Raw genomic sequence first — 20,616 nt, forward strand, 5'->3', positions numbered from 1 at the left:
CCCTCTCTCTCTCCCCAGCGGGTTTTTCCGGGTGAATGAGACCACCTTYCTCCTGGAGCCGCTGGAGGGGGCGGTGGCCGGCCAGCACGCCGTGTACAGAGCTGCTCACCTGCGGGGGAAACGCGGCACCTGCCGGGAGCCCRGGGCCACCCTGGAGTACGAYCGGGAGCCCCAAATCCCTGCGGCMATGAAGCTCTAYCGCTGGGTAGGGATGGCACTGCTGAGTCCCCGAGTCCCGGGGAGGAGCGGGGGCGTTCCGTCCCTCTCGGAGACTCCCATCTCCCGCGAGTTGTTGGTTGGGTGTCCCAACACGGGTGGGACCAGGCTCTCGGATCCTGTGCCATCAGCAGGAGCATCCTCCCACCCCACGAGCTCCGTGATGCCTGCAGAGCTTTGTGTGCCATCCCAATACAAGGCTTGGGTTTTCCAGCCTGCAAGAAGTCTGAAACCCCGCAAAGCAGCATCACAGAGCTGAGCTGGGAGCCCTGCTAACCTCGGAAGATCCTCCAGGATCACRTCCCGTGGGAGGGTGGGCTGCCTGGCTTGGCAAGCTGCGAGCTGAGCCCTGCTTTCCTCTTGCTTTCCAGAAATCGGGTCCCATACACAAAGGTCCCCGCTACGTGGAGCTGGTCCTGGTGGCGGACAACCAGGAGGTAAAGTGGGCTGAGCTGGTGGCCTGGTGGCGGGCTGGCTGTCATCCCCAGCGGTGAGGAGCTCAAAGCCACCCCSGGGATCTCTCTGTGTCCTTCCCATAGTTCAGGAAGCACAAGGACCTGCGCACCGTGCAGAACCGCATGAAGGAAATCGTCAACCACGTGGACAAGGTGAGCCCAGGGCTCTGGACCCACTCTCGCAGCTCCCACACGTGTCCTGCAGCACCAGTGAGAACACAGAGCTGGTGGAGAGGTTGCTGTGGGTGGGGTGGTGGAGTTGGAGCTGACCTCAGCCCCACAGTGGCTGCTGCAGGGTGACCACTATGGTGAGTGCAGGGTGAACATCACGGCTCAGTCCTGTCCCTAAGGGAAGGGAAATTTTGTCCTGTAAATCCAGGGAGCACATCCCATGGCTGCTCTCAGGCTGGAGRGGCTGCTAACAGGGGCAGGGGTGCATTGGAGCATGGTGGGTTTCCTGATTCCTTGGCAGCATGGGAGCAATATYCCAGCCTTCCCCAGCCAAGAGAGAGGGGGGAAAACCTSTCTGGAGGGTCACCCCAGCTGGTGYCATTYACTGAGGGTGGCAGAGCTGGCATTGCCCAGCAAGGAGCATCCTGGGCTCGCTGGGCTCCCCTGTGCCACTGCAGCCCAGGTCCAAGCTCTCTCTCGGGGCTGTGTCCCAGCTCTACCAGCCCCTCCGCCTGCGGGTGGCCTTGATYGGCCTGGAGGTGTGGAACCACAGGGACAAAATCACGGTCAGCCCCAACCCAGAGGTGACGCTGGACAACTTCCTGCACTGGCGGGACTCGGAGCTGCTGCGGAAGAAGCCGCACGACAATGCCCAGCTGATCACGTAAGGATCGGGTGGCCACCACCCTGCCACCACCCTGCCACCACCCTGCCACCATCCCAGCCCTGCTGCTGCCCAGGGCACGTGGCCACCAGGGCATCTCAATCCCGCAGGGGCGTCGACTTCCACGGCAACACCGTGGGGCTGGCCAAGAAGCTGGTGATGTGCACCAGGGACTCGGGTGGAGTCAATCAGGTGCGTCCTGCGGTCTGCCCTCCCTGTGCTGCAGCTTCCAGAGCTGCTCCCTCCTCCCCTGCTCCCCAGCTTTCCCCCTCTGTAGCCTTAGGGCTGGATCTGGTCCCTGACATCTCCATCCCTCGAGTGAGTGATCCCCAGAGAAGCAGCACTGTGTGGTACTTCTGGTATGCTTGAAGAGCTTCCCAGAGAAGCTCCATGGGCAGGAGATGGGATTTTGGGAGGCTCCCAACTGGGACTGGCTGTGCTCCTCATCCCTCCCCATCTCTGTAGGAGCAGGAGTGGTTGGCTCTGGGCCCTGTGGCCTCTCAGACCCACCACAAAATGTCATTTTTTTAGAGCAGCCACTCTGTCTAAGCCCACTGACAGCCCTGAGAGCCCAGTCTGGAGGTCTTCAGGGGCCATGAGACCACATCCAGCCTGTGTCATCCCTTACCTGAGCATGGCAGCCTGAGGGGACACATTGCAGAGCCCCAGTGGCCCCGTGGAGAGGCTGTGGGGAACCCACGAGGACATTTAACCCACGGTGTGCCCCTCATCCCGCAGGATCACAGCACGAACCCCATCGGCGCCGCATCCACCATGGCTCACGAGATGGGCCACAACCTGGGCATGTCCCACGACGAGGACGTTGCCGGCTGCCGCTGCCCCATCTCCAAAGCTGATGGGGGCTGTGTCATGGCAGGGAGCGTCGGGTGAGTGAGGGACATGGGGAGGACATCCCTGGGCAGCAGAGACACCGAGGTGTCCCCTGGCAGTATCCCCATGGGGTGAAACCAGAGAGATGGCCAGGTCCGGGCAGACATTCCGCTCCACCCCACCCCTCTGCAGGTGCCTCTGAGCCTGTCCCGGCCCTCCAGCTTCCCCSGGGCTCCCTGCTCATGACCAGCCGGTTCTGTGCCCCTCCAGGCTGGTTTACCCCAAGCTCTTCAGCCGCTGCAGCGAGCAGGACATGTGGCAGTTCCTGGGGGACCCGCGGACCAGCTGCCTGCTGAACGCCCCGCGGGCGGACGAGCTGTACGGGGGACCGGTGTGCGGGAACCAGTTCGTGGAGCGCGGAGAGCAGTGCGACTGCGGCACGCCGGAGGTAGGGGAGCTCTCTGAATGACCCCGGGCAGCAGGCACYSGGGATCYGCCCRTCAGACTCYTCCGRAATGRCCCCGGGCAGCAGGCACCYGGGATCTGCCCRTCAGACTCTTCCCTTGTGCTCCCGCTGCTTCTGCGGGAAAAATAATCCGCAGAGGATATTCAGGTGTGCCCGCTTTCATGGCTGGCTGGGATTTTAGCCTAGGAAAGAGGAACATCCCACGCGTTCTGTCCTCCAAAGAGGTGACCCAGGAGGGGACATCGGGGCGTGTTGTTCTTCCAAAAGCTGTGCTGAGCTGTTCCTCAGCTCTACCAGCCGATCACAGGAGGGAATTGAGGCTAACAAATGGGGTAAATCCCTGGTCACAGCCCTGTGCTGGGACCTGAAGGGATGCTCCTTTGATGCAGGGAGCACAGAAACCCTCATGTTTTTTTCTTTCCTGGAGATGTGCAAAGTGGCCCAAAAGTTAGGCTCTGTCTTCTGAAAAAAAAAATCCCTTTTGGTCCTTCTGTTTGGTGTGGGAGAGTGGGTAAAGAGGCAGCAGTTATGGTCCCTGCCTGGGATGTTGTTGTGGTTTTGCCCCGTGGTTCAGCCCGTGGCAACTACGCTGCTGTGGGCACCTGGTGACACGGCAACCTGGTCCCCCCAGGAAGGAAGGAAGGAAAGGGTCCTTCAGGGGGCATTCAGGAGGGTTTGAGTCCATCCCTGTCCCGCAGGAGTGCTCGGACCGCTGCTGCAATGCCACCACGTGCCAGCTGAGAGCGGGAGCCGAGTGTGCCCGAGGGGAGTGCTGCCAGGACTGCAAGGTACTGCCGCCCACGGGGAGCAGCTCGGCAGGTTCTTCAGCAGGGGAAGAGCCAGTCCGAGCCCTGGAGGTGTCTCCTGTGCGGTGGGGTAGCTCAGCCAGTAGCAGAGTGTCAGTGTCAGGGTACACGGGGTGCTGGGGACGTTTCCCAGGCTGTGCCGCGGTGCCCGGAGCTGTGAGAGCATCCCGGCAGCGCTGACRTCCCGTTTTCCGCGCAGGTGAAAGCTGCAGGTGCGCTCTGCCGGGCCAGCAAGAACGACTGCGACCTCGCCGAGCACTGCAGCGGCCTCAGCGCCGAGTGCCCGGAGGACGTGTTCCAGGAGAACGGCGTSTCCTGCCAGCACGGCAGCGGCTACTGCTACAACGGAGCCTGCCCCTCGCACGGCGAGCAGTGCCGGGCGCTCTGGGGAGCAGGTACGCCCCCCTGCCCGCCCACCCTCCTGCTCCACCCGCTGCGGGATGTGCCCGGAGCCCCTCGGGCCGGCTGCGAGCCCTTCCCGATCCTAAAGCGCGGCCAGCGGGGCCAGCGCGGCTCTGTGTGACCCTTCCCGTGTGACCCTTCCCGTGTGACCCTTGCCGTGTCCCGCAGAGGCGCAGGTGGCTCCTGACGTCTGCTTCAAGCACAACAGCGAGCAGCACGTCCACCTGCACTGCCTGACCGAGTACGGCAAGCAGCCCTGCAGCCCCAAGTAAGGATGGGGGGTGCGGGGGATGTCCCGTCCCGGCCGAGCCCCGCCCGCGGGTGCTCACGGCATCGTGTCCCGCAGGGATGTGAAGTGCGGCACGCTGCTGTGCCTGAGCGACAACAGCCAGCCCATCCTCGGCAGCGGCTACTACTCCTTCGGCTACTACTTCGGCCGCTTCAAGTGCAAGGCGGTGATCGCGGGCAGCGACGCGGGCGAGGCGGCCGAGCTGCGGCTGGTGCCCACCGGGGCCAAGTGCGGGGAGGAGATGGTGAGAGCCGCGCCGGGGCCGCGCCGGGGCGGGGGCGGGGGAGCGCCGGTCCCGGGGCAGCCTCAGAGCCCCCTTGTCCGCCCCCAGGTCTGCTACGCCGGGCGCTGCCAGAACCTCCTGGTCTACGGCGACAAGAACTGCTCGGCCAAGTGCAACAATCACGGGGTAGGCGCTGGCACCGCGCCCTTCCTGAGCCGCTGCGGGCCCCGCGGCACGGCCACCACCCTGACGCTCTCCCCCCTCACCCCAGGTGTGCAACCACAGGCGGGAATGTCACTGCGACCCGGGCTGGGCAGCGCCCTACTGCGAGCAGCAGGTTTCAGGGATAGCCACAGGTACGGACCCCTCATCCCGAACGTGTCCCCAGGGAGGGAGCCGGGGAAGGGGTGGCACCGGCTGGCGGGTGCCGCTCCGTCCCCAAACGCCCGGGTGGTCCCCACAGGGAGCAGCAGCGTGGTGCTGGCRGCCGTGCTGGCCGTGCTGGCCCTGGCCGGAGTCCTGCTGGGCAGCGGCGTGGTGCTCCTCAGAGCCAGGACGGCACGGCAATCCCACAAACGGTAATAATTCCCGTCCCCGCGGCTCCGCTGCTCGGGGCTGAGCCCGAGGGGTGCCCGGAGCAGCTCCACATGTTCCCTGTGTCCCGCAGGAGCTCCGGAGGGACYCCCGCGGGCCTGGCCAACCCGCTGTTCCAGGAGGGTGGCCGGACGCGGCCGGGCCGCCGCCAGCTGTCCCGCCAGGACATCGGCCAGCCCAGCCTGGTCAGCAGCACAGCGGCCCCGCGGCCAGCCCGAGCCCACAGCCCTGTGCTCATCCTGCAGCCGTCGGCTGCCGGCCCCCAGGTGACCCCTCGGTCCCCTCCGGGGTGGCCTTCCCAGGTAAGCCCCTCTCCCGAGGAGAGAGGGACCCCTCCTCTGCTCCCTGCCCCGCTCCGGGTCCCTCCCGGCTGCCCAGCTAAGGAAGTCGGGTCTCTCCTCCCGCCAGCAGAAGCCGAAGCCGCCCAGCAAACCTCTCCCAGCCCTGAAGAGCAAAGAACCGAGCCACGGCGAGCAGCCGCCGGGACCGGCCCGCCCACCGATGCCCTTCCAGCGGTGTCCCCCGCCCAAGGTGGCCCTGAAGCCGCCCGCGGGCAGGAGGTGACCCAGGATGCTCCATCCGCCGCCGAGGAGCGGCACAGCTGGCTGGGTGGCACAGCTGCGGAGCCATCGCCTCCCTCCCAGCGTTACTTGAATTGCCGGCCGGACCCTCGCACCCTGCCCGGGGTCACCAGTGTTTACARATCCTCCAGTCGTGCCTTAAAGGACCCGGCAGCCTCAGGGCTGTCCCGGGGGAGCCGTGAGCCGGGGCTTCCCACGGAAACCGGGAGCGGGGACAACGCCAGCTCCGCTTTGGGAGCCCGGCCCAGGCTCTCCTGTGCCCTGGGAGCTGCTGCCTTCTCTGCCGACGGYCTGAATGTGTCCTGCTCCCCCTGCCCTGCCCTTCTGGGGCTGCGGAGAGGAGCTCCTGGCATCGCTCCTGCCCCAGGAACCGCTCTAGCTGGGGACATCACACCGGGGGGAAGATGTCACCAGGAGCTGTGGCAGGTCCAAGCTGGGCTTGGCCTCCCTCCCCTTTATTGCTGGTTATTCCTGGAGATACGGTTCAAAAGGGAACTCCCCGGGAGCCTTTTTACTGCAGCCGTTTATTTATGACCCTCATGTGACCATTTTGAGCCACTTGCTGTAAAATCAGGCCTCCCCGTTTTTTATATAATTTAGGTTCAAGGCTTTTATACCAATAAAGACTGAAGGTAGAGGTGTCACAGAGTGTGTGTGGGCAGGAGGGGACAGCAGGGTGGTGGTAGCCAGGGGGATCAGGGAAAGGGATTAGGGAAGGGGAGAAGGGCTGGAGCTGAGCTCCTCAATCCAGTGCCAGAGCCACAGSAGCAGCACATTTTGTCAGCCACGCAGAGCCAGGATGCCCCAGGAGCTGCAGGATGCTGCAAGGACTCTCCTCATGCTCAGCACCATCCTGTGGCCTTCTTCAAGCACAGGCTGCTCCCCTGTTGCTGAGGTCATCCACACCATGCAGTGCCACTGCASGGTGACAGGCAGAGAGGTCCCCCACTTCAGCCCTAAAACACATAAAAAACCACCCCCCAAAAAATGGTAACAAAATAATTTTATTCTGCTTTATCAAAAGAACAACACTGTGAATGTAAACCTGACCGCAYGTATCGTGTTTTCTTAAGGAGATGCAGATCCAGGGGCAGACCCCCTTTAGTCACAGGCCCACGCAGGCCGTGGGAGCAGAGAGAAAAAGCCAGTTCAATCCCAAAATCCTGACTGCAGCCGTGTCCCTGCTCACACCAGGGTGCCAAAGCTGTGGCAGTCCCCTCCTGCACACGTGGCAGCCGGGGAGAGCTGGAGGAGCTTCTGCAGAAGGCACTGAGCATCACAGGTGCTGCTGCAGGACCTGGGGCCACAGGAGCTGCCCCTGGGGTCCCTCGGGCCACACGGGCAGGTGGCTGATGCATACAGAGGGACACTGAGCCAGTGACAGCCGCTTAAGGCAAAGCCATGCACCCACCCGGATGGCACAGGGAGGCACAGCAAGGCTCGGGTCCAAAGGGAAGGCTTTCCTGCTCCCTGCATCTGATCCTGATCTGATCGCTGCAGGAGAGGTGAGAACCACCTGGTTATCGCTCCCAGCAGCTCCCCTCGTGCCCTTGTCACCTCCGGGCCGGCAGAACCTGCCCTGTCACCCATTCCTGATGCCCAGTGTCCAACCCCAGTGCCACATGAAGACAATCGTGGAGTCTGCAGCCCTGCAGGCTTCCCTCCAGCAGTGATTCCAGTCTACAAAGCCTGCCCTCATCCCAAAATCCAACCAAAGTGGGTGCTTTGGTTGGATTTTGGACTCAGAGGAGAGGCTGTGTCCATGCCAAGGGCCTGCTGCAATCCTGAGGAGATGGCAGGGCAGAGATGAGACCCCACCGCTTCCTCAAAGCCCATCCCACAGCAGAAAGAGGACCCTGCARGCCAAGCAGCACTTCCAGGAAACATTTCAAACACTACAAAACACACTGCCACCCCCTCTCCCTGCTCTGGTGSCCTGCTCCCTGGTCCTGCCGTGGCTGGTTTGGAAGAGGAGCTGGTATCCTGGAGGAGAGCACCAGCTGAGCCTTGGGAGTTTGCAGGCAGATGGAGGACAAGAAAGACCACCCAAAACTGCTGCAAAGTCCCACARTTATGCCCTACACCCTGCAGGAGTGGAGCAGGGCCAACTCAACCCTGCTCTGCCCCAAARATGGGGGACAGGCAGCCAGGGCAGKAGCTGAGACAGCAGAAGACACCAYKAGTTACCAAACCTCCTTGTGGGAGAGACACTGCCATCCCTGACGCCAAGCCACACAGGGTAGGGATGCAAAGCCTGAGCTCACACCTCCTCTGGGGACATCCCCAGCACAGGTAAAGCTGGTTTGGGCTGAGTGTTTCACAATGGCAGCAGCTGAACACATCCCTCCCCTTGCCACGAGGCTGCAGATGGAGCCAGGGACAGATCTCAGCAGGCTGAGTGCGTGGAGTGCCACCACCCCCAGGCCCTAAAAGGGTGGCACGGCTGCTCCAAGGGGACAGGACAGCAGCAGGGATGCACAGATGACCTGGCTGGCAGAGGAGAACAGGTCTCTGAACATGCAGCAGGCAGTGCTGGGGTGGAGAATGGCATTCCAGCTCCTGCCAGCTGCTTCCCCAGCTGGGAATCCTCAGAGAACACGATGAGGAGCGGGTCCTAGGAACAAGCACATCCTCACAGGCAGAGGGGAGTGAGCAGSAGAACAGGCAAGCAGTTTGTCCCAGCTGACTCCCCCCTCCCCAAGCACATCTCTTCCTCACCCTGCTATGCCCCATCAGGAGCACAGAGTCAGATCACAATGCACATCGCGACAGAAGATGCTCCAGCCAGGATGAGAGGACCAGGGACACGCTCCTTTGCCGTGGCTCTTCAAGGACACACGAGGCAAGTCCCGCTTTCTGGAGCAGCACATTTTGCACGGAGGAGCAGTGATGCTCACCTATTTTGCAGCTGAGGCGTCAAACATCTGATCTGCTGCACAGCAGGGTCCCTTCGCTCTTCACTTTGCCAGCACAGCAGAGCAGTGGAAATTCAGCCCCCTTTCCCTGGTGAATGACTTACACGGAGGCTGGGATCTGAGCAAAGACTTCCCAAGCTCTGTTCTCAACCAGCTGCTTCTGAAATCTGGTTGAGGAGGCAATGAGACCCGGCCACCCAGCTGGAACACCGCAGTCAGTCCCAGGCAGCCAGTGCGAGGCTCTTGCTTGGAGAGGGGGTTGCAGAATCCCTTCGGAGGTCGCTTCCTCCAGGTGGTTATCTAGTGCTGCTGTCTACAGGAATATTATGGCTATGCAGATCCTACTCCAGTCACCTATTCCACACCCATTCCAGTGCCCTGAGCAGGAACAYGCCGGCCAAGGTGAGCCCACTCCASCGCAGTCCTCGAGGAGAGCRMGACAGCGTCAGCAGAAACCTTCACCAAGCGAAGCTTCAGCAGCAGAACGAGGGGAAATCCTCTTCACTCAGCCTCAGCCAGGAGTGCTGGGCAATGAGCAGTGACACAGCACTCAMAGCCACATCTCCTTCCTCCGGAGCAACGCCTGCTAAATAACTGCACCCACCCCGGGAGGCTTTCCTGCTGTCTGTCCTTTAATATTCCAGTATRGGTATGTTAGTACAGGATTATCCCTCCTTTGGAAGCACCAATTTAATGGGGGGAGGAACGGAAGAGGCAGAGCCCTTGCAATCTGTTGCCAGAAGAAAATCAACCCCACTGCCACCTATACACAAGATGTCCAGGCGTGTGCTGCATCCGCCCCGCCGGCACGGGGSCTCGTCCCTGGGCACAGCCAGGCTCGCTGCTGAGCTACACCGGGTTCCCTTCTGCCTGCCTCACCCAGTGCTCTCCTCTCCTCTCATGGGGCTTTCTCCAGAGGTGTCCGGGGCCTCCTGTGCAGGAAGGCTGGTGTCGTGGGCAGTCCTCAGGCTGGCCTGCTGGAAGGCACAGGAATCCAGGAACATGCTGGGGATGCGGTCRCCGAAGTACAGCTTGCTGTTGGCAGCGATCGCCTGGTACTTCATCAGCTCCAGGTACTCSGGGGTCAGCTTCAGCTGCAAAAAACACAAACCACAAACTCTAAGAGACACCCTTCTGGGCCCTGGATTCCACACCAGGTACCTGCCTCCTGCGGTGTGGGCTGTTAAATCAAGTGTTTTTGCAGTGCTGCCCACCTGAAAATGATCTTTATGACCCTCGTGTGACCATTTTGAGGTCAAAAAACCAGGCTGTAAAATCAGGCCTCCCATTTTTGATATAATTTAGTTTCAAGGGTTTTATACCAATAAAGAAGGCAGAGGTGTCACAGGGCGAGTCTGGGCAGGGAGGGACAGCAGGGTGGCAGCAGGCATGTAGGAAAGGGGAGAGCCCCATGCTCACCTTGTTGGAGTCAGCCAGCTTSCGAGCAGTGTAGTACTCTGCATCAGCCTTTGCCTTCTCCCTCGCCAGGAACGCAGCATCTGACACAGCAGCAGAGAGTGGACAGGAAAGAAAGAATTAGAAAGTGAATGACCCCGTCACGCTGAGCACTTGAGCCCTGTGGGGACCAGCTGAGCCAGGAGAGCCTGTGACAGCCTGGCTGGCCCTGTACCTGCCCTGCAGCTTCCCAGAGGGCAGGAGCGACCCCAGCGCACAGCCTCACACCTCTGCAGCACCCCTGATGACTCTGGCAGCTCTGAGGCTCCTCCATCTGCCCCCACCCCCAGCTGGCAGATAGCCCCAGCAGCGTGGTTACCTTCGATCTCAGAAATGCGCTTCTCCGTTTCCTTCTCCATGATCTTCTGTTGGTAGTGAATCCTGGCCACCTGCGCAGCCTTCTCTGCCTCTGCAATCACAGGGGACGTGTCACAGGTGTCCCACAGGTGTCACAACGGGCTCAGCTGGGACATTTGCTTCTCAGGGCTTGAGCATCAGCATCCCACCCAGGCTGCAGGACCTGCCACACCAGGAGYTGGCTCCCTGCTCCCTCCCTTCCCACTCAGTGCCAGTTTGCACTCCAAGCAGCACAGCTCCAGGAGGAAAGCACAGTGCTGGTGTCTGCAGAGCTGACATCACGTTTACAAGTGCAATCCCCCTGGCACAGGGACGTGGAGCTCCAAGCCCGAGTGTTTTCCAGCAGAGGGATCTCCTCTCCTGCTGCAGGACAGAGGGGCTCCCTGCTCTGCTRCTGTGGGGTTTTCACTCAGATGTTCAAAACAACTGCTTGTGCAGCCTCAGGGAGCTGTCAGTGATGGATGACAAGGTCCTGCCCCAGCCTAGCACGGAATGCAGGACTGGAGGCTCAGCCTGTGCCGGTGACATTACCAATGAGCGCTTTCTTCCGGTCTGTCTCTGCCTCCTTCTCCACCACCTTCTGTCTCTGGGCTGCAATCAGCAGCTTGGTCTTCTCAGCCTCCCTGCAAGGGGAGAAGYGTTATCCTGGGCAAAGGGAACAGGGAGCAGCTCTGCATCCCAGGAGAGCCCATGGGGACAGGAGGCCAGCCAGCTGCCAGCTCCCTGCTCACAGCCATGGGCACTGGCTCTGCCTGCAGCACAGGCCAAAGGGAGGGACTGTCCCCCTYGCCATCTGTCCCCCACCCACTTCTGGATGCAAAGCCAGTCTGAGGCCCTCGGGACAAAGACCCAAGGCAGAGCGGGCTGGGAGCTGGGCTTGCTCAACCAAACGTGAAGAGAGATCCAACAGCACCTCCTTCTGCCCAAAGGCACTCCAGAGATCCTGGAGAGGAGATAATGGGCAAGACATCAACACCCCTGAGCCCTGATTTCAGTATGGAAATGGAGAAACAGAATGCACAGGTGCACCTGAACAAGCACACATCGCCTAAAGCTCAGCTCTCACTCACCCCCTGGGCACCAGGGAAGAACTTTCCAACAGCACTGTGCCTGTGCAGGACCCTCAAAATTAATGAATACAATTTTATGTCCAGCTACTCACATTAGCTCAAAGTTTCTTCGGATGGCCTCTGGAATTTTGGGTTTTGTAACACGCACAGCCTGTGAAAGAAGAAAAAAGGAGCACGTTTCAAATGAAACACATGGGCAGGGACACCTTCCACTACCCCAGGGTGCTGCAAACCCCAATGTCCAATGTGGCTGTGGACACTTCCAGGCATCCAGCCACAGGCACAGCTTCTCTGGGCACCCTGTGCTAGGGCCTCACCACCCTTAGTATAAAACATTCCTCTTTCAGTTTAAAGCTGCTTTCCCTTGTCCTGTCACTGCAGGCTTTGGCAAAAAGTCATTCCCCACTTTTTAAAATCTCTATTTAAAGGCCACAACCCACCTGGATAGTGAGACCCGGTGCCATGACATTGAGGTCTTTCTGAAGGGCCAGCTTCAAGTTCTCATCGATCTGATCTGTGTTTTGAGGACAAAAGAGAGACCATTTAGCTTTATCATCTTTTCTCCCACAGCTSGTGGGACAGAGAGTCAGCCAGCCTTGAAGAGCAGCTAACTCCACAGTGTAAGATAAAGATGCTTCMTGAGACCATTCWGCACATTGTTTCCCTTCCTTTGCCYSCTGAAAAAMACTCCCCAAAGGAGAATCACGTGCTAGTGACTAGAAAAGTTCAGCTATTGATGAGTTTGAGTTATCTGRATTAAGGACAAAYTGCTTGCAGCATCTCAGCAAGAAAATGAACCTGTGGTAGAAGCCTAACCCTCCTCAACACTCAGACTTGGAGTATCTGARTATTAAAATTTTTACAGCCTTTAGTCTTCCACAAGCCATTCTCCCCTGCCCAGCCACTCAAGGAGCACAACCTTCTGCTCTGTCTTCGGAGCACAGGTTCAGCAAGCAGAATATGATCTGTGCTACCTCCCTGTTAGAAACCTTCCAGCTCTCACTTGTCAAAAACAGCCAGAAGAAAGCCTGAAAGCATAAAAGTGAACTCAGCAGCAGAGCAGGGAGTTAAAAGCAGAAGTAGAACGAGACAAAYGGTCATAGTGAAGGCCACAGGCATCACGGCACACACAAGAGCAGAGGGGCTGCTTTGTGCATCTAGAACAGGTGGAAAAAGACTGAAATCAAATTCCCACATGCAGATGGGGAAAGACAAACCCCTCTGAAACACTGCATTTACAGGAGCAGTGGCATGTGGATGTAAAAGAAGCCAGATTCCAGACTGCAACTCCAGCACAGGGAAATTTCCTCCATCCACTCACCAAACAGCTCAATGTACACCTCCTGCAGGGTATGGGCACTGCAGAACTGGTTCAGCTCGTGGTGGATCTTGTTGAAGATCAAGGTCTTGTCGTAGTCTGCRGTGTAGTTCCTCACAATGTCGTACACTGGGAAAGGGACAGAATGGCCACAGGTCACCACTGGCACGTGGCAGGATGGCAGGGAAGGAGTGCAGCACTGGCACAGGGGTGGGGGATCTCCAGCCCTGGGGTTTTCAGGATTTGGGTGGCCCAAGCCCCAGCTGCCCTGCCCAGCTGTCAGGGAGAAGCCTGCTGGACACCCACGAGTGCTGCTGGGATTACACAACCTCAAGGAGCAATYACCAAAGCAAGATGTACTGCCTGGTGCTGTTTCATCATCTGCATAAACAAATGAAACAGCAAAGCCTCCCCAGGAGCTGCATGCACAGGAGCAGGAACTGCTGTAAAGTGAAAACAAGGATCATTTCCACCGTTTAAGCCAACCAGATTCTGCATCCAAAGGAGTGTGGCCAGCGGGTCAATGGAAGGAATTCTCTCCCTTTGCTCCTGCTGAGACCCCACCTGGAACCTTGTGCACAATTCTGACCCCCTCATGACAAGGAACTGTTGGAGCAAGTCCAGAGGAGGCACTGAGTTGTTGAGGAGGCTGGAGTCAGGCTGKGWGAGCTGGGAATGCTCAGCCTGGAGRGAGAAGGRTGTGTGGAGACCTCACAGCTYCTTSCAGGRTCTGAAGGGCTCCAGGGAAACTGGAGAGGGGCCCTGCAACAGGAACTGGAGTGACAGTACAAGGGGGAATGGGTTCAGACTGACAGAGGGGAAATTTAGSTGAGATATAAGGAAGAAACTCTTAYAGAAGTTGGTGAGGCCCTGGCACAGGGTGCCCAGAGAAGCTGTGGCTGTCCCTGGAAGTGTCCAAGGYAAGGCTGGAYGGTGCTTGGAACAACCTGGGACAGTGGAAGGTGTCCCTGCCATGGCAGAGGCTGAAACTGGATGATCCTGAAGATCCCTTCCAGCTCAATTACCATGATTCAATGAATTATAACAGGAATTCACCCTCTGGTGCCTCAGCAATGCTGGTGTTTTGCATCAAGCTGTGCAGTTGAACAAAATGAGCTGTCTGTGTCTTTGGCTCAGTCAAATAATACGGTGAGAGGCTCCTAGACAGGTTTTGTCTCTGCAATTTTCTCAGAAGCAGAGCTGGAAGCAACTGGGATCAATGCTACAGGACTGGGAAGGTAACAAGAAATGGGAACAGASAGGGAAGTTTCTCAGACATGGAAAAGGGGAGTCCTGCAAAGCGAGGCAGAGCTGGCACAGGAGGAGTGCAGACAGTCATGGCTCTGCTTTGGGACCAGGATGGGAAATACCTGCATATGGGGCCAGCTTGTTCACAACTTCTATTCGGTCGATGTAGATCATAACCCCACCACTGCAAGGGAAAAGAGAGCCCATCAGTTACCCCTGCAGCTGTTAACAGGTGACATGTTTAAAGCCAAGCCATCTTTATCCCTTTTTCACTGCATTCCGAGCATTTTGCAACGAGATGGCAGCAAACCCCAGTCTCTCTCCCTGCATAAATCACAAGCCTGCAAAGCACCTTCCCTTCCCTCTGTGATCTCCTACTCAACCAGCCAAAGGAAAAACATTTCTGAACAGGAATGTAGCTGCAACTACCAGGAAAGCAGAGAGSAAGGCAACAAGGGCAGCAGGTGACAACTGCCACATAATGCAGATGCACCGCAGCTCTTCCAGGCAGCAAATACATATTAAACAGGAAAAGCAATTAATTTAATTCACACATTCCCCAACTCCAGCAGGAGCTTGGCAAGGCCCAATAGAATTAACAGAACAAAGCACGTGGCAGATTTCAATCCTGGTTCCCAGCTTCAGTGTCACAGTGCACGTGGCTCTCCAGGGACACCACAAGCAACCTCAGCAGAGGGAGCCTGCAGGMAATCCTCTCCCCATACTGGCAGGGAAAAGGGGCAATCAGACTGGCTTGCTCCCAGTCCCTGCTCTTATTGGGGTGGCTTTCAGCAAGCCATGCCCACCCCTGAGAAAAGTACAACCAGAGAAAAGTACAACCTCTACAGCAGAGAAAAAAACTCCTAACTTTCAACAGCTCCAAGTCTCCTGAGAGGACAATTTTAAAGCAGAACACTCCTGTGATGTTGTCCTTGGGACAAAGGCATATCACAGACCAGAAGCTTTAGCAGGAATTGTTTAGAGACAGCTCATTCCTGGCAGTGGAACTCCCACATTCCCAAACTCTGTGATATTTTACTCAAACGTATCYCCCACGACAAACTCAGTTTCTTATTTTGCAGATCTTGATCTCTGGCAGCTGAAAGCCAAGTCTGCAGAAAAACAACCTGAACCTGTCTGTGTCTGTACTCTCTTGGAAAAAGCCTCCCTGTTCTTGCTCCAAACCTGCTTCTCAACAACCACAAGCTAAAAACTCCACCACTGCCTTCCACAACAACCTTGCCAAGCATCTCAGCCAGTGAGGGACAGCAAGTGGGTTATTATCCACTGTTATTCCATTATTATGGCCCAGTGTGATGGGGGTAAGTGAATTTTATCAGTCCTGCTGGTCACTCAACAGGCTTTGAGGAAACACACCCCAAACACCCCAACAACACACCCCAAAGTGCTCAGGGAAGAGAGAAAAAAGGAGAAATCCATAGAAAGTCTAGAAGGGGGATCAACATATAGACTTGGTGCACCTGGGAGAGGTTTAAGAATAATAAGGCAGCAATGCTGCCTGACCTGACAGGACAAGGAGACAGCATCCAGGGAATGCCACAGGARATGGACACAGGTGGACAGGAAGACCCTGGAAAGCCTCAGACAATTCAAGACCTAACTCAGGATTTAAAATCTCTATTTAGTGTAGTCTCTTAATGCTGTCAGGTACAAATGGGACAGGCAAGGCAAAAATTTGGGATAGGAACACCCACACAAACACTCCTGGTGTAGATAAGGGTACAGGGAACTGGAATATAAATATGGTGGAAGAGAAACCTAGCCTTTAGAGTCTGACAGTTGAATATGTAAATACAAAACCTCAAACTGTTTAGGATCTATTCTGGTCCCAGACTTTGAACTGGGACAATGGCACTCCAGGTGTGACCCTTTGTTATTTATAAGGAAATGTTTTGCTAAGGAAATGCAGATGCAAAGCTTTGGCATTGAGCAGCCACAGACTTTGGATTCCAAACGCAGCAAACTGAAAGGCTCCTGCAGCAACACCTTAAAAATGGACAGGGCTACTGGAACCTTTGGTCTGGAGTGTATTCAATTATTAACTAAGAACTGCTTCCACCAGCTGTTTGGTGGTTTAAAGCCCATTTTTACTGCCTGCACCTTCCCAACTCCTGCATTGATACAACTGAACCCCACCACGCTGAAATTCAACGGGAACTTGATTTTTAGCTCCTAAACCATAGAAGCACAGAATGGTCAAGGCTGGCAGGGACTTTTGGTTTGGCCTAAAGGCTGTTTACCTCACCCCAAAGGGACTCTGGGCAAGGCTGTGGAGTGATAGGACAAGGGGGAATGGGTTCAGACTGACAGAGGGGAAATTTATGTGAGATATATGGAAGAAATTCTATATTGTGAGGGTGGGCAGGCCCTGGCACAGGGTGYCCAGAGAAGCTGTGGCTGCCCCTGGATCCCTGGCAGTGCCCAAGGCCAGGCTGGACATTGGGGCTGGGAGCAGCCTGGGACAGTGGGAGGTGTCCCTGCCATGGCAGGGGTGGCACTGAGGTCCCTTTTAACCCAAACCATTTTGTGATTCTGTGAAAGCTGCTACACTGAACATTAGCATTATTTACACATACTCCGAAAAAGCTTTGACATCTAAAACTAAAACYATGTGACCTTTATGTTAACATTTAAGCCCAATGCTGAATAACTCCAAAAAAGTTARTATGGGTTAAACCTGACCAAAATTAACTTTGCTTTATTAATGCTGCCACCAACATTTACATTTTTAATTTCAACATGGTCACTGTATGTCATCACTCCAATCACACTGATTAATTTTTTTTAACAGAAATTTTGTTGAGCACCCTAAACCTAAAGACAATGAGAATCATGAGGGTTTTTTTATCCTAAAATGTCATCACTTTAACTCATGGATGAACCAACATTAACAGGATCTGTAACCCAACTCAACCAGCCCTCTCCTCCTGCTTATTACAACCAAGCAGGTCTGTGTGACAGAAGAATCAGCCTAATTATGAAGCAGGAATTTAATTTGGAAATGAACTCCCTTCCACCAGGAGGTTTCCCATTCACTGTTTGCTTCTGCCCACTGCTATGGTCAGCACTCGTATCAGCCACAAGACTCAGAGTGGTAAAATTACCAGTGTGAGGGCAGGGCAAAGCCCAAGCAGTAAGGTGCCAAGGTAATCAAGGGGAGAAACCCGGAAAAAGTCATGATAAACCCACAATAAATGCAAATACCCTCTGAACAGCAACTCCAGCAAGAGCCAGAGTGTTCCTTCCTGTGCCTCCTGTTCTGTTACAGTGGGATATACATGTGTACATTTGGGACTGATTTTAGAATAGGTACCTTTGCCTCCCAGCACTGCAAATGACCCCACAGAGTGCATCTAGAAGAAACACAAATGAAGAAGGAATACAGATGGAAGCCATACCTTGTCCCACAAGGCACATTCTTCACCTCATCAGTCTGCAGCGTGGTCTGCAACACAAACACAGCCAGCGCTCACAAAGCGCTCCCTTCCATGGGGAGGCCCTGCTGCACCCACACTCCCACAGCAGAAACACGGCACCCAAAACCTGTCCTTTGCCTCCCTGGTGATGCCTGCAGGTGTGGGCAGAAGGCAAATCTTCTCTTGACCTGCCTTTTGGTGAGGAATGTTTTGGGGGTGCACAGGCAGCCACGCTGGTTTCCCTGCTCCCAGCACGCTCGGGAACGCGGCGCTCCTGGGAAACGGTGACAGCCACAAACATGGACTGTCCTTCCTGAGCAGGACACCTCCAACCCCAGCAACACACACACATGTGCTGGGGAGAGCTTCCCAAGAGGAACAGCCCCCAGCAACACACACACATGCTGGGGAGAGCTTCCCAAGAGGAACAGCCCCCAGCAACACACACACGTGCTGGGGAGAGCTTCCCAAGAGGAACAGCCCCCAGCAACACACACACATGCTGGGGAGAGCTTCCCAAGAGGAACAGCCCCCAGCAACACACACACGTGCTGGGGAGAGCTTCCCAAGAGCAACAGCCCCCAGCAACACACACACATGCTGGGGAGAGCTTCCCAAGAGGAACAGCCTCCAGCAACACACACACGTGCTGGGGAGAGCTTCCCAAGAGCAACAGCCCCCAGCAACACACACACATGCTGGGGAGAGCTTCCTAAGAGGAACAGCCCCCAGCAACACACACACATGTGCTGGGGAGAGCTTCCTCAGAGCAACAGCTCACCGAGCCTGACACTGACAGCAGGAGGAATAGAGAGATTCCAATGCTCCAACTGCACATCCTGGAGCCCCAGAGCAAACAGCAGGGACTCCCTCCCTCCCTCCCTGCTGCCCCCAGCCTGTCCCAGCCCCCAGGGCACAGACCTGCACGGATTTGAAGGTGGTGATGAACGGCAGCATGATGTGGTAGCCRGGGCCGCTCGGGCTGGTCAGCAACGCGCCGCCCCTGCGGAGAGSGAGGAAAGCAGGGACAAGGTGGGAAACAGCAGGGGTTGGCTTTAAAGGCAAGCAGGGACAGTTCAGGGGTCACAGCTATGGCACTGAGAATCACATCAGTGCCCTAAATTTGCCAGCAATTCCCCAGCAGAAGGGCTGAGTGCACTCTGCTGCAACTTTGCGTGAGACCTGCGAGCCATTAACCCCTGGAGAAGGCAGYTATTGCAAAACCCTCCCAGCATTGCCACACTGCACAGAGCAGCGAGAARGCAGATTTTTCCTCCCTAAATAGTTCGCTGGTAACCATGGAAAAATCCAGATTTCTGCACAGCCCCTCRCCCAAAGCACAAAGGAAAATCCCCCCAGGCTGTCGCGCTTGTAACTAAAGGGAAACTTGAAATTAAAGGTGGTGACTGGGAAKGGCAAGGAGAACATTCTGAAGCACCAACACAGCCAGAGCTCTGGCTGGGTAAGAGTTTGGGACAAAGGTGACGGCTCTTGCTGCAACAGGGAGAGATCAACAGATGTGGGAAGGCAGGAGGGAGCACAAGCTTTGATTTCTACACTCTAAAATCCAGTTTGTGAAAAGGGAAAGGGGGAAAAGCAGCTGAGGATTGAGAGAGACAGATATGCAAAGGTTCTGCACGGAGCCGGGGTGTCTGGGACTCACAAGGATGTGTGGAAGGGAGCAGAAACAAAAGGGGAAAAAAGCCCGGAGGGAAGCGCAGGACAGAGCAATCCCTGGGGCCAGGGATGAACCCCAGGGTTTGGGGTGAGCCGTACCTGTAGTACACGGCCAGGTGTCCCTCCTCGACCCTGTGGATGGCGGAGTAGAGCAGGAAGACGAGGAGCCCGGTGGCAGCCGCGGCCGCGGCCCCCGCCTGGGCCATGGCCATGCTCGCATCCCCTCACGGCGCCGCGGGCTCCTGCCCTGCCCTGCCCTGCCACAGCAACACCGTCAGGGCCCGCCGGCCAGCCCCGGGACAACCCCCGGCACTGCCCTCGGCCCCCGGGACCGCCCCGGCACCGGCACCCCGCGGGACGGGACAGGACAGGGACACGGCCGGGACAGGGACCGCTCTCCCCTCCCCGCCCGCCCCGGAGCCATCCCGCGGGACCCGCACCCGGCCCTGTTCCTGTCCCCGTCCCTACGCTCATGCCCTCCCTGTAGCGTACCTGCCCCTCCCGTATCCCCACTCCGTCCTATCCCGTCCCTATCCTAATCCTCAACCCGTCCCGCTCCCTAGGCCCTATGCCGTTCCTATCTCTATCCTATACCTGCCCCTATCCCTCCCCCGTCCTATCCCGTACCTGTCCTTATCCCGTACCTGTCCCAGTCCCTCTCCCAGTCCCTATCCTGTACCTGTCCCCTATCCCAATCCTGACCCCGTCCTTGTTCTCTATACCTATCCCAATCCCTATCTTGYACCTGTCCCTATCTCAATCCTTATCCAAATCCCTCTCCCGTCCCTATCCCCTATCTCTATCCCCATTCCTTGTCCCAATCGCTCTCCTCTACGAGTCTCTATCTCAATCCCTACCCCAAACCTGTTCCTCTCTCAATCCCTATCCCTTATCCCAATCCCCACCCTGTACCTGTCCCTGTCCCAATCTCAATCCGTATCTCTATCCCAATCCCTACCCCGTACAAGTCCCTACCTCAATCCCTATCCCTTATCCTAACCTCTGTCCCGTACCTATCCCCATCCCCTATCCCAATCCCTTATCCCAAGCCCTACCCCGTACCTGTCCCTATCTCAGTCCCTATCCCTTATCCCAACCTCTGTCCCGTACCTGTCCCTGTCCCAATCCCTTATCCCAAGCCCTACCCCGTACCTGTCCCTATCTCAATCCCTATCCCTTATCTCTCCCGTACCTATCCCCATCCCTATCCCCTATCCCCATCCCTTATCCCAATCCCCACGCCGTACCTGTCCCTGTCCCAATCCCAATCCCTGCCCCGTACCTGTCCCTATCTCAGTCCCTATCCCTTATCCCAACCTCTCTCCCATCCCGATCCCTTATCCCAATCCCTGTCCCGTACCTGTCCCGTTCCCCACGTGCTGCCGAGGCCGCGCTCCCACCCCCTCCACGCACGCGCGCAGGCGCGAGGCACCACGGGCGC

General features: G+C 57.1%; 2 protein-coding genes across 3 annotated transcripts in view; one reads left to right on the forward strand and one right to left on the reverse strand.

Moving 5' to 3' along the window:
* The window catches only part of ADAM8 (ADAM metallopeptidase domain 8), a 12,295-nt gene extending 5,935 nt beyond the window's left edge, over window positions 1-6,360 (forward strand). Inside the window, exons 6-21 of the mRNA XM_057381109.1 lie at window positions 15-205; window positions 588-653; window positions 756-824; window positions 1,337-1,506; window positions 1,617-1,698; window positions 2,245-2,393; window positions 2,608-2,785; window positions 3,502-3,591; window positions 3,809-4,004; window positions 4,180-4,279; window positions 4,358-4,544; window positions 4,632-4,709; window positions 4,795-4,879; window positions 4,987-5,101; window positions 5,191-5,419; window positions 5,526-6,360. Of these exons, the coding sequence (XP_057237092.1) occupies window positions 15-205; window positions 588-653; window positions 756-824; window positions 1,337-1,506; window positions 1,617-1,698; window positions 2,245-2,393; window positions 2,608-2,785; window positions 3,502-3,591; window positions 3,809-4,004; window positions 4,180-4,279; window positions 4,358-4,544; window positions 4,632-4,709; window positions 4,795-4,879; window positions 4,987-5,101; window positions 5,191-5,419; window positions 5,526-5,681 (2,141 nt within the window). The 3' untranslated portion in view covers window positions 5,682-6,360. The remainder of the gene's footprint in view (window positions 1-14; window positions 206-587; window positions 654-755; window positions 825-1,336; window positions 1,507-1,616; window positions 1,699-2,244; window positions 2,394-2,607; window positions 2,786-3,501; window positions 3,592-3,808; window positions 4,005-4,179; window positions 4,280-4,357; window positions 4,545-4,631; window positions 4,710-4,794; window positions 4,880-4,986; window positions 5,102-5,190; window positions 5,420-5,525) is intronic.
* A 2,982-nt stretch (window positions 6,361-9,342) lies between these two features.
* Window positions 9,343-20,602, reverse strand: ERLIN1 (ER lipid raft associated 1). 2 transcript variants are annotated; one of them, XM_057381100.1, is made up of 12 exons: window positions 20,536-20,602; window positions 19,275-19,432; window positions 18,420-18,501; window positions 17,481-17,527; window positions 14,184-14,245; window positions 12,817-12,942; window positions 11,936-12,009; window positions 11,588-11,646; window positions 10,957-11,048; window positions 10,388-10,477; window positions 10,033-10,112; window positions 9,343-9,707 (listed from the first exon to the last, which is right to left on the reverse strand). In XM_057381100.1, exons 2-12 carry the CDS (start codon window positions 19,385-19,387, stop codon window positions 9,489-9,491), a joined length of 1,044 nt encoding a protein of 347 aa, XP_057237083.1. In that variant the 5' UTR covers window positions 19,388-19,432; window positions 20,536-20,602; the 3' UTR covers window positions 9,343-9,488. The 2 variants fall into 2 exon arrangements, with proteins under 2 accessions (XP_057237083.1, XP_057237084.1); XM_057381101.1 differs by having other exon boundaries at window positions 19,275-19,427; window positions 20,536-20,570.
* Window positions 20,603-20,616: the final 14 nt, after the last annotated feature.

This window comes from Malurus melanocephalus, unplaced genomic scaffold (genome assembly GCF_030028575.1).
Source record: "Malurus melanocephalus ecotype Western Australia unplaced genomic scaffold, MMel_1.1 scaffold_491, whole genome shotgun sequence".
Classification (NCBI taxonomy): Eukaryota; Metazoa; Chordata; class Aves; order Passeriformes; family Maluridae; genus Malurus; species Malurus melanocephalus.